Source organism: Gracilinanus agilis, chromosome 3, assembly GCF_016433145.1.
Source record: "Gracilinanus agilis isolate LMUSP501 chromosome 3, AgileGrace, whole genome shotgun sequence".
Classification (NCBI taxonomy): domain Eukaryota; kingdom Metazoa; phylum Chordata; class Mammalia; order Didelphimorphia; family Didelphidae; genus Gracilinanus; species Gracilinanus agilis.
In genome coordinates, this window is record NC_058132.1 from 669,769,493 (window position 1) to 669,782,231 (window position 12,739).

General features: G+C 43.9%; 1 protein-coding gene across 2 annotated transcripts in view; it reads left to right on the forward strand.

Moving 5' to 3' along the window:
- The window catches only part of SEC62 (SEC62 homolog, preprotein translocation factor), a 41,571-nt gene extending 32,688 nt beyond the window's left edge, over nucleotides 1–8,883 (forward strand). For both annotated transcript variants that reach the window (XM_044670936.1, XM_044670937.1), the window contains exons 6-8: nucleotides 584–644; nucleotides 1,929–2,048; nucleotides 7,648–8,883. In XM_044670936.1, coding sequence (XP_044526871.1) covers nucleotides 584–644; nucleotides 1,929–2,048; nucleotides 7,648–8,129 — 663 coding nt within the window. In that variant the 3' untranslated portion in view covers nucleotides 8,130–8,883. The remainder of the gene's footprint in view (nucleotides 1–583; nucleotides 645–1,928; nucleotides 2,049–7,647) is intronic.
- The last annotated feature ends 3,856 nt before the right edge of the window (nucleotides 8,884–12,739 follow it).

A 12,739-nucleotide genomic window follows, 5' to 3' on the forward strand; every position in this document is an offset into this window, starting at 1 on the left:
TTACCAACAAGTTAATATTTCATATATATACATACGTGTGTATATATATATATATATATATACACATCTATATAGAGAAAAAGAGAGAGAGAGAGAGAGAGAGAGAGAGAGAGAGAGAGAGAGAGAGCGAGCACTAGATGGCTCAGTGGATAGAGAGCCAGGCCTAGAATCAGGAGAATTTGATTTCAAATCTGGCCTCTGACACTTCCTGTGTGACCCTGGGCAAGTCACTTAACCCACCCTACTTAGCCTTCCCACTCTTCTGCCTCAGAGCCAATACTTGATACTGATTCTAAGACAGAAGTTAGAAATGCCATTGCTTGACATTGTAAACATGTAGATTTGTGCTCTTGTTGATTCCAAGTAACAACTGCCGCTGCTGGGTAGCCTTGCTGAATATCACATACAAATTTCAATCAAAGTGTCATCTCTTAGCTTGATTAGCACATTGTTTGAGATGTTTAATTAAATTTAAATTCCAAAATGAATAACTTTCCTGATATAAATAACATCTAAATTAAAATGACAAGATCTCTAACTTTCTGTCGTGATCTGCAAACATAATAATTGTTTCTTACTCTAGGTGTATGTATGGATCTATGACCCTGTCCATTTTAAAACATTTGCCATGGGACTAATTCTTGGTAAGTGAATAGATTCAAATATAACCAAAAGAAGATATCGGGGAAATAGCTGAAATAATTGGGTCTTCCCAATGGATTTCTCCTTAGAAATCTTATCAAAAGATGAGCTTTTTAAAAGTTTGATGACAGCAAGCAGCAAGGTGGCACAGTGGATAGAGAGCCAGGCCTGGAGAATGGAGGTCCAAATGGAGGCCTCAGGTACTTCTGTGTGTGACCCTGGGCAAATCACTTAACCTCTATTGCCTAGTCCTTAGTGCTCTTCTGCCTGAGAACCAATATATAGCATTGATTGTAGGACAGAGGATTAGAGTTTTTAAAAAATAGTCTGCTGACATAGCCTAGAGCTATGTTGGTGAAGATGTGGCACACATGTCCCCAGTGTGCCACAGGGGGCTGCTCCCCTCCACCTCCTCACATGCCTTGTCCCTCCATCCAGCCTCCCAAAGCGAGTGCTTCTTCCCTCCGCTGTCTGGGGTGATGTGGGGGCTCACGGGCAGCTTGAGGATGCTGTTTGAGCACATGATCTCAGAAAGGTGCACCAAGGTGCCTTATAGAGTTGGGCTCCCTGGGCAGGGGATCACCACAAATGAGGAAGCGTGTTTGGCTTTTTAATTTTTTGAATTATAAAATCAATTTTAAGTCTTTTAGCCTCTGTACCTTAATTCTCTTTAAGTTACTGATGTCCAAAAATCATCCCCAGAGCCCCTTCCCTAAACAGCTGGTGCTCTTCATTCTCCAGAACATCTAACCTGGGAAAAAGTGAGCAGACTTTCTCTGCTTTCCCCAGGGCCACCAGGGTTCTATTCCAGAGGGAAGAAGACTCAGAATATTCAGCATTTTACCATTTCAGAACTCCTTTCTGGTTTTTAATCATGTGTTTCTGTGGAGAAAAAAAGTTCTGGGACTGTTTCTGATAGGCACTGTTAGTATTTTTTTAAAAATCATCAGAATGTATATAAATCCTCAAACTAGGGTTTGTGGGGGAGTTTCACTTGCTTTAACATGGTGTGACCTCAGGAATGGGGCCATTGTCAGATTGGGGAGGGGGAGTCCACATTCTGGTCCCTGTTAGAGAGAGGGAAGAGCAGGTGGAACTTCAAGATGCCCAAAAAAGAATGTCCTGAGATCCTGAGCATCTTAATTGTTTGATGACCAGCAGAGTTTAGTCTTACATCATATCTAAATTTTATGGGACATAAAACTTTTTTAAGCTCCAAAATTTAAGCTACCCAAAATAGTGTTGATAACAGTGTTCTGAGCATGTTGGTGTTTTCTTCTCTCCAGTGATCGCTGTGATTGCAGCCACACTTTTCCCTCTGTGGCCAGCGGAGATGCGTGTAGGGGTTTATTACCTCAGCGTCGGGGCAGGCTGCTTCGTGGCCAGCATCCTCCTGCTTGCCATCGGTGAGTATCTCCCCGGGTGGCTGCTCGGGCCCCGCTGGCTCCCGGCCTTCTTCAGCTTGGAGGGCAGCTCAGACTTCCTCTAATGCATTGGGGGGAAATCCAGACATGAGCAAACATCGATTTTACTGTTCATTTGGTCAGATTCCAAACTTTTGCCTTTTAAAAAACAGCTCCAGATGCCAACTGGATTTGGGTAAATACGACAAAACTTGACTTAGCCATGACCAGTTCCTATGGGCTCACGCCTTTGGAGTAGCCTCGCAGGCCCAGAGAGTGGCTCCAGGTTACACGGGCAGCGCCGTCCTTCCAGAGAGGAGGAGGTGGCCCTGTCCTGGGAATAAAATAAGGAGGTCCCTGAGGACAGGCCCGAGAATCGACAGCACCCACCAGCTATGGGCTCAGAGGGGCAACAGGCCAAACCCCACAGACTGAGAGCAGCAGCACAGAGAAACCTGGAGATGGGCAGGAGGTGAGGTGGACCTCTGCAGAATGCCCACCAGGCAGGAGGGTCAGGGGTGTCAGGAGCCACCAACCTCCGACCTGTCTCCGGGAGTCCATTTTCGGGGGTTAAGAGCCTGCCCTGGGAGCAGCCAGGCACTGGCAGGAAGGGCAAGAGACAAGATGGAGGCCTATTTGCAGACCGCAGAGAAGGAGCCACCATTAGCAACAAGATGGGAGATGGGGGAGGCAGCTGATGAAGGCACAGGCCTGGAGAGGAGAGGCATGAGGGGAGATGGAGCAGTGGGCCCGAGGCCTTCATCAAACAGAAGCAAGCCTGAGCCTAGAGGGACCCAGCCAAGGGCCTTCCTCCCGGACAGACAGGCTCAACGAGGAAAGCTGAGCGGCCCAATCAAGGGTGGCCTTAAAGTTTTTAGGACAAGCCAGTGAGGGTTTGGTGCTTTAAACTTCTTGGAAGGTCACTCTGACAAGGAAGTGGCAGTGGGGTGTGCAGGGGAGGAGGAGCAGCAGCATCCTAGAGTGATGGAAGGTCGTCTGGTCCAGCCCCTTCAGTTACTGATGAAGAAACTGAGGCCCAGAAAAGTCAGACAGCTCTGGGCTGGCAGAGTGGACTTGACTCCACAGCCCTGACTTGCCCTCACCTGTTTTTCACTTTGCCTTTCTTTACTTATTCAGAGATCCTTTTTTCACTGGTTAAATGTAAGCATTTGGCTAGCATTACTTAGATTTTTATTGGTTCCAAGGGCATTTGTTACCATGGAACAGCTTTGCCATTTCCAGAAACTAAATCATAGGATATTCTCCAAGAAATGTTTTTTTACCTTCTATTGATTTGACTCTGAACCGTACATAGCTCTGTTTGCATTCATTTGTGGGATATGACACGTTTTGACCTGTCAGTATACTCTTATTGCCTAACCATCGTCTACCAAGTGCCAGTGCCAGGAAATAAAGGGATTGGAGGGCGAGTTGTATGTAGGCCCTGTACCCCCGCCTGAGCTCAGGTGCTGTTGGAGTAGATCTGAGTAGTGGATGTGGAAGGAGGAGAGAAGGACAAACAGAGCACTGTGAGAGTTGGCTGGAGGGAGAGCTCTTGTGGGCACTTCACAAGAGGACTCCCAGGATAAGCTGGGCTTGCAATTAGGTGAAGCTGAAGGACGGAAGGACATTACCAGGAGAAGGGATGGCACCAATAAAGCCCCAGAATCAGAGATCTTAAGCGATCAGCAAATATTCCTAAGGCATGTAAGGAGTTGTAGCTAGAACTAGAAAAGTATATTGGTGTCAAATTGTAGAAGGCCTTAAACTCCAAAGTAAGGAAATTCAACCTGATTATCATTATCATTCTGTGATAACCCAAGGCCTTTAAAGGTTTTGGTGAAGAAGATAAAGAATCACACCTAACCCAAGCAGCACATTCTACAAACATTAAATATCATCTGTGTCAGGTATTGGAATTAAAAAATGAAAACCAATAGACCCCCTGGCCTTAAGGAGCTTTTCGTCTAATTGGGATGACTTTTATATGAGGTATAATGTCTGGAGAAAAGAACAAAGATCTGGGAGTGAAATCATAGCTTTTCATGGGGGAGATGGCGTCTTGAGCTGAATCTCAAAGGAAAGGGAAGATTTAAGAATTAAAAAAAAGGAAAAGGAAGATTGAAGAAAGCAGAGACCAGGTGGGAACGCATTCTAGTAACAGGCATTGGCTCACATGAATTTAAAAGATTGGATGAATTGAATTGAAGGCAGGCAATCGTGAGGAGAGAAAGAAGTGGTTCAATTTGGTCTGAGCATAGATTAGAATGAAAATAAGGCTTACATGGGTGAACTGGAGCCAAACATAGAGGCCTTTGATGCTAGAAGCGGACTCAGGACCAGAAAACTTGGTTGATGCTTTCACCACCAGAGGTGGTGGGTCGCCTTGGGATTAGGCCCAGAATTGACAGGGCAAGAGGAGCTTCCTTCCCTGAGTCATGGGCGGATAGATGGCCAGGGCATTAGCCCTAATCACCAGGATATAGATCCAGGGAATGTAATTAGATTTAGGATAGATTACACTGGATGGATTCCTTATACATATTTGCTTATTCCTAGTTTTGATTATTGGTTATTTCTCTTTATGAACACATACTAGTAATTGCATACTTATAGCTTGGAACTGGTACCTGATGGTTAAGGCCTGAAGGAGGTAATCTTGGAGTCAGATTCCCTGGAGATGGTAGAGATCAGAAAAGAGAAAACCATTCTTATTTGGCTGTGGATAGAATATAGACCAGGTATTGAATTTTTAGAAATTTGAGTGCAGGTTCCTCATACTTCAGGTCTTTGGTTTACAGACCATGTTCTAGGGACTGGTTTTTACACATTGAGTGATGGTGTTTTAAGCTGAATTGGTGGTTAGGGGAGGGGAGAAAAAAGAAGGTTATTTGCATGAGGCAAAGGTTTGCTCCCCAAAGACACCATCCCACTCAGAGTCTAAGGAGAAGTGAGCCTGCTTGTATTAGTGGCCAGGTTCTCCCTTTTCCTGACTTTGAGTGCCATAGTTCAGTGAATTCTGTCCATAGGCAGTCTTTTCCACACTGAGACACATCTTTTGGTCATCCTCTTACTTCCATTCTTTCTCTCGGTTCTTGCTCACAGACCTCAGGAGAATGTCTCAGTTCTGTTTCCTTCTTTATTGCATTTGTAACCAACCTCCCTCCTTCCCTGACCCTGCCTAATTATGACTTGAAAAGCAGAAGAAAAGGTCTAGGGAGGCCACAGTGCCAAGGAAAGGAAAGCTCTAACCTTTGTAAAATAGGGCATTGCCAAGGCCTGGAAAGTGTCCAGAAGCCCCCTAAAGTTTTCTCACAACAAACTCCCATCTAGTCCCTCCTCACTCAACATACCAGGAGATTAAAATAAATAAAAACAAAGCTAATTTTATTGTTTTCTTTCATTCTTATTTCAATAATTCTGGTTACTAATAATGTTTATCTTTGCCAATGTCATTTCTCAGCTGCCTTATGGATTAAAGAGGTATCTGTGGGCTAGCTTGAACACCAAGATTAATCAATTTTTCTGTGGCAAAATATGTTCTATGTTCCAAACAGATCCTAACCTTGGAGATCACAATCTGTTTATAAAATTGAGGTCTTGGCTGTGTTTCCTAAGAAAAAGGCAACACATTATCATGCAGATGCATCAGGTTTATTTCATAGGGGTCGAAATGAAGATGTGTTCTTTATACGTGCGATGCAGATGTTACCATTTCAGATAGTAAGAGTAAATGCTAACTCCCACTTCATAGTGGCCTTTAGTTTTCTTAAATGTGATTTCAGTTTCAGCGGAGAAACATTCCAATTATAATGATTTTTCTCTAAGGCTTCCCTATTTCAAAGTGGGCATTCTGTTATCAACTAGGCCAAATTTTATAAAGTATACCTGAGGATTGAAGGAAACAGGACTGACGTGGGAACGTGGACTTGCATGAATTCAAAAGATTTGATGAATTGAATTGTAGGCAGTTCAGATTGGCCTGAATGTCTAGGCAAGCAGTGGTTTTTTGTTTGGTTTAGATCACTTTGAAATTGTTATAGAGTCGCATTCATGGTATTGGGGTCTTTGAGAGGGTAGTTCAAGCAAGAGAAGAGGAGAAGGTGCTGCTCCTAGAAGTCCTTCATTCTTGTCCGGATTCCCTATTGAGAACAGATTTAGTGCTCATTGGCTTCTCCCCCTGCTCTTAAGACCTCCAGAAGTGAAGCTGTGCTTCTGCCCAGCCTCATGAATATTTAACTTGTGAAGTCAGCTATGTCAGCTAACCCTTTGGTTAGTCATCCAAAGTCTATAATGGTAAGCCTATAAAAGAGCTTTTTTCAGGCTTTTATGTCATAGTAGTACATGTAAACTAGCCTGTGAGAACCAAGCAGTCTTCCAGCATTCACCTAATGATTTTGGCTCTATACTGTCCTCTGGAGGAATACTGTTTAAAAGAACTGTTGTTGTCCGGGTGCCTCACTGTGGCCAGGAGGGACCTTGGGTCTGGCAAGCTTGTGCTAATGACGGTGAAAGGACTGCCTGTCCTGATGGTCATCAAGGTAGGCGGTGTGTTTGTGAGAAAGAGAGGAAGGTGGAGGGGAGAAAGAAAGAGAAAGAGGGAGCAAGACAGGGAAGCAAGCAGACACACACGACAGGTCTCTGTGTGAATCAGCCGAAAGTGGAGAAAAGCCAGATGGGTTTGGGGTCAGGAAATCCCTGGGGCCAACACCAGTTCTCATACCTTTTAGCTCCTCTGCCCAGGTTTCTTCATTTCTAATGAGAAGGGTAACATTTTGTATTTTCTATCAAGAGGTGGTTATGAAGTACTTTATAAACCTTAAGGTGCAATGAAGGTTGAAGTGTTGGAAATTGAAAATACTATCCAAATGTCAAGAATTGTCTCTCTTAAGTAGTGTCAGTGAACTTGTGTACCAAAAAATGTAGGAAGGTTAAAAACTTATTTTCCAGAATAAAAAAGCAGCAAAAATACAATTACCAAAAACTTGAAATTTTATTTTGTTTTGATGATAATAAATGACTTGAAGGTGGAAACCATCTTGGCATTGGGATGCAAGATAAAAGAAGAGTGCAAACTTTTTTTTAAAAAACTCATTCCTTGGGGGCAACTAAGTAGCTCAGTAGATTGAGAGCTAGGTCTAGAGATGGGAGGTCCTGGGTTCAAATCTGGCCTCAGACATTTTCTAGTGACCCTGGGCAAGTCACTTCACCCCCATTGCCTAGCTCTTACCATGCTTCTGCCTTGGAGCCAATACACAGTAATGATTCTAAGATGGAAGGTGAGGGTTTAAAAAAAAAAAAAAAAACTCATTCCTCGAAGTATCCATTTTTCTCATTTTTTTTCATTGTTGCTGTTCTCAAATTTCTAACTTGCAGCTGACAGCAATTGGTGTCCTGCTTATGACTCCCAGCCATCGGAGTCAGCGTGTTCTCAGACTCAGAGTAGAGGGAGAGTCTGCTTGGCCCTTTGCCTCCAGGAGGGTCCCAGCAAGGCCTTGTGTTTGGGGCGGGAGGGGGTCGTCTGTAATCCTTTACATCAAACCTGGGAGGTGGCAGCCTGAGTACCTGAAACACTAAACTTGGGGGCTTTTTCTCCTCACAGCTCGCTGCATACTGTTCCTTATCATTTGGCTCATTACTGGAGGAAGACACCATTTCTGGTTCCTGCCAAATCTGACCGCTGACGTGGGCTTCATTGACTCCTTCAGGCCTCTCTACACACACGAATACAAAGGACCAAAAGCAGACTCGAAGAAAGATGAGAAATCGGAGGCCAAAAAACAACAGAAATCGGACAGTGAGGAAAAATCAGACAGTGAGAAAAAGGAAGAGGATGATGGGAAAATAGGAACTCCAGGAAATAATGGAGCAGAGGGTTCAGGTGGAGAGCGGCATTCAGACACAGACAGTGACAGGCGGGAGGATGACCGATCCCAGCACAGTAGTGGAAATGGGAACGATTTTGAAATGATTACAAAAGAGGAACTTGAACAGCAAACAGATGGAGATTGTGAAGAAGAGGAGGAAGAAGAGGGGGATGATGAAGAAGAAGAAACAACTAGACTTTCATCTGAAAAATCATAAACGTACTCTCTTTGGGGACTGAGTGTGTGCAAGTGGTTGGATTTTCTATGTTGGCTGATCACCAAAACATACGTATAGTGTTTGGAGTAGTCTTTAAATCAGTTTGCTGAGACAGTTGATGTCCAGGCAGTTCTGTTCAGTTTTTATTTTATAGACTACTAACTTTTTTGGTACAATCTTAAGTCACTAATACACACATTTATCAATTTTATCCATTTAACAAATATTCTGGCAGTAAGTAGCTTTTATTCCTTTTTGATAGTTGTCAGAGATATAGTTTCCTCAGTGGTATTTAGAATAATGGCATTTCTTGAGCGCTGTAGAGCTTCTTACTGTTAGACGTGGCAGAAGAGATGAAAGTGAAAGACCCAAATTTCAGTTCTGTAGTTATTTATGAATTACTTTAGAATGAAATGAACACATAACTCATGACTCTTGAAACGTAAGCTCTATTTCTTAATTTTCACAAAATTGTACCAGAGGATTTCTTTAGGATTCAGAGTTAGCAGTTATTGCTTAAACTAGGCCAGTCAGGAATGATGCAACATGATTTAGTTTAGCTCCCAATTCTTTCCTTTAACTCCCGGCTTAGGAAATCCAAACTTCATTTGTACATTGGGTTCAGAGAGGAGTGGTTTTCTCCAGCAGAGCCTGAAAAATGGCAGCTGCTCTTCCCTTCCCATCCATCCCCCCATCACAACATGAGAAAGCGTTCTGTACATAATTTACAAATAAAACAAACCTTTTATTTTAACTGTTACTTCTTATTTAGACATTTTCTCAGCACTTCAATTTGTACAAAATTAAAACCATCGAAAGGGATGTTTTTAGAGACATGCAGGTCCCGATACTCCTCCAGAACTTCCGTGTGTGCCCGTGTGTCTGCGTGTGTGTGAGTGTGTGTGGGGGGTGAATTGCTCTTTCCACAGCAGCTGTAGCTTTGTGCCAACATTCCATGTGTTTGAGCAGACTTAGAGCTGCTGTTCTGCACGCCTTGGTGTTCATTGATTTATCTTAAATTTCTACATTTAGAAACTGGAGTACTGTATGATCCAATTAAGAGGCACTGCTGGGAAAGAAAGAACCTAAAAATGGCCACCCCAATGGTCAGTGGGTTCTGTTTGAATACTGTTTGGGAGCAGTCTGGATTTTTCGATTTCTGCTTTTATCCCATGTCTTTATTTACTGTTTTCTTTTTTTAATGCTACATTGTTTGGTTATATCCGCATTTAAGAGACTTGACGTCATTCCTCTTCAGTTGAAATAATGAAAACAGGTTTGATTCTTTCCCCAAGCCACTGTGGAAGAGTTTCTTTGCAGAGCTTCTTCCTCTTCTTGAGTTCCTTTTTCCATTCAAGTATTATAACTGAAGGTGTTCAATGTTTTCCTGATTGTGCATTTTTGTGTATGTCGGTAAACATTTCACAAATGTGCTCTGATTGCTTCCTCCTGATGTTCCTTATATGAGAGCACAAACCTGGCATCTCATCTATTGAATGCAGCTTTGGAGGCTGCCGTCAGTTATTTTAAAAGCATTCCCCTGGCGAGCGTTCATTGGTTTTAGTGCCTGAGTGTTTTCCTGCTGTTGGCTTTGGGGCGCTCAGTCCCTCCCTTCCTCGTCAGACAGGTACGACTTCCGCTGCCCAATCTGCCGCAGCTCTGATAACGACCCTCCAACACAAACACCGGTTCTTTCTTGCTTCCAGGAATTCCCAGATTAATCATTGGCAATAAGAGTTAGCTAACAGCCTCTGATGCCTCTCGATTTGGTCTGATTCTGAGCTAGGCACTGCTCTAAAAAGGAGCCTAGCCTGATGTTTTTTCTCAGAAATTACAGACTCTTAGGAAGTCCTTCTCACTAATAAATACACAGGCACTTCACACTGTAACTTTGTCCTGTAGCTACTTGTACTATCTGTATTGTGTCTAGTCTTCAAAAACCATTTGGGGAATAGCAGCTAGGAAAAATTGAACTTTGTTGGTGTTTGTGGATTCTTATAGTAAACTAATCATCTGGTTTCATGAATATTTGATGACCACTGGAAAAAAGTCTTTGAAGATCTAACCATAGAAAGTGATTTTAGGGGTTACAGCTCAGGGTCTCTGTTCCTGTTCAAGATGCTCTATTTTAAAGGAGTATGTGACGATCCACGGGCCGTCAATATTGCACCCTGCTGAAGAGTAGGTGACTATCCTTGTGGGCCAAAAATATCTATAACCTCGCTCCATGGGCACAAAAGATCGCTTTCCTTAGTCTCTTCAACTTGAAGGTTGGAGGGATGGGTTTTTAAACTACAGCCTCTGGCTATAAAGCCCTAAGTAGAAAAAGGAAGACAGAAAATTTGAGTTTATGTTGGAATGGTTGCCAATAGTATAGAATTGAGCTCTAAACCAAGGGAGAATCCAGATCATTAAACTCATTCAAGACAATAATGAATATGCTTATTGTGCAAATAATCCTAAAATCAATGTATTTAATATATTGTTTTTTTTTTTCCCTTTTCCCTCCCACTGATTTTGACTTTCCATTTCCAAACATAATGCCTGTCTCTGTTTGGACAATTTAATAATTGGAATAATTTATATTTAGTGGCATTCTACTCAGACAATTGCTATATTAAAATTTCTTCATTGCAATAAAATTAAGCAGTGGTGATGGGTTTCAGTGGTTTTATTTTCCTTATTACGTTCATCTAAGAAATCCAACTGTCTATACCATCTTTTACCGATAACTTTATTTTCAGTAAAAATTGTCTTATGTTTTGTAAATCTTGTTTCCTTTGGGAAAATGTGCTTAAAATAGGAAGTATTAGGAAATTAGGAACAGAAAAACCAAAGAAATTCTCCTACAAACAAAACAAACACTAGTAGGTACAGCGATGGCTTTCAAATATTTCTCCTTCACTGGTATGGTCAGAAAGTACAACCACCATCGAGTCTTTGTGCACAATAAATGAGCTATATTTTCATTTGTCCCTGTTCAACTGCTGCGCTGCTCTTCAGCGTCAAGAAGACTCCTACCCGCAGGAGATGCCCCGGCCAGAGAGAGAGGGAAGCTTCCCCAAGGGGACATTCCCTGTTCAACAGCTGGTCATCGGACAAGGAGGGCGGACCCCAGCCAGCCAGCTCGGTTCCGGGCCATGATAACCCTCTAAGATGGGCCAGAAGGCCTCAGACTGTGTCCCTACCCGTGCGGAGGGTGCCTGACAGCTGCCGACCTCGTGCTTCAAGCCCTGCTCCCTGCCCAGGACAACAAACGGGCATGTTGGCCGGGCTCACATTTGTCCCATTTGGATGGGTGATGACGGGTCAGAAGACAGGATGACGAAGCTGACTGGCTTACAGGAGCCCTTTGGGATGAGTTTGTCCAGAGATTGGTTCAGTGTTTTATTCAAGGGAATTCCAAGAAGATCAGACGTCTAGACACATCCAGAACACTAAAACTGAACACACGACGTAGGCGGGTGAGAGTGGGAGTACCAGCTAAGGGAGATGTTCACACCTCGGGCTCCTTCCGTTGGTACAAATTAGTTATAACATTACTAGGATAGGTTTAAGAAACAAACATTAAAAAGCAGCAGAATTCTTTCCCTCCTGCCGTCTTCTTCACTGGGACAAGAAAAGGAGGCTTCACCTGTGCTCGGCACAGCCACTGCCAGCATCCTTCGCTGGCCCTCGCTTGTCAACTTGATGCTCCCACCGAATCCAGCTGTATCACCCCGTCCGGGTCCTCATTGAAGCTGCCTCCCAGCCCAGGCATCCTCCTCGCTTTCACACCGAGGACGGCAGTCTGTACACGGGTGTCCTCCATCCTTTCGGTTCACCCGTACGACATCCAGAGATGGTTACGGCTCTGATAGCATCACCCGTCACTGTTGTCTCTCGTGTTTCACTTCTCTTAAATCCTTCCTCGTGTTCACTGTGGACCCCCCCCCCAACAGCCCTCTTTACTTTCCTGGGACAAGAATGAATGGATGTAAAGGGCTCGCTGCCTGCTGCCCAGCTTGATCTGTCTCTGCTCCGGCAGCGCCTGGCAGGCCGTAGAACTGACCCCGCCATTCTATCTCTGACCCCTTTGTCTGTACTGGACCAGACACTGGGGGAACCTGGAAAACGCCCGTCATCCGCCTTCTGCTCCTTCTGAATGCTGGAGAGTCACCCAATTTTGCCGACTAGACCAACTTCAAATTCAACCAAGTCCTCGATGCTTTGGGCCAAGCCGTATATTCTTTTCTAGTGAACGTTCTGTTCAAAAGCATCTATCTTCTCTCGCTTTAGGCCATACTCTGTCACCCGAAAGATACGGCCGTGATGGGCTTTCTTTCCTCCCGGACGGCACACCTCCAAATCCCTCCATCGCATTCCCAGGAGCCCCCACTTGTGCCCTGTGTCCTCTGCTTATGCCTTTGCTCTCTCTCCTCTAGGAATTCGCCCTTTCAAACATCCGCTCACTAATTCTCCCTGTCTGCTGGCCCCTCCGTTACTGCCTATAAAACGACCCATCTCTGTCATCCGTTAAAAAATAAAAAGCCTTCCCTTGACCTTGCCAGCTGCTTAACTTGGGGTCCTCTCTCCCCCCCTTTTTGAAGGTACACTCCGAGGAAAAAACC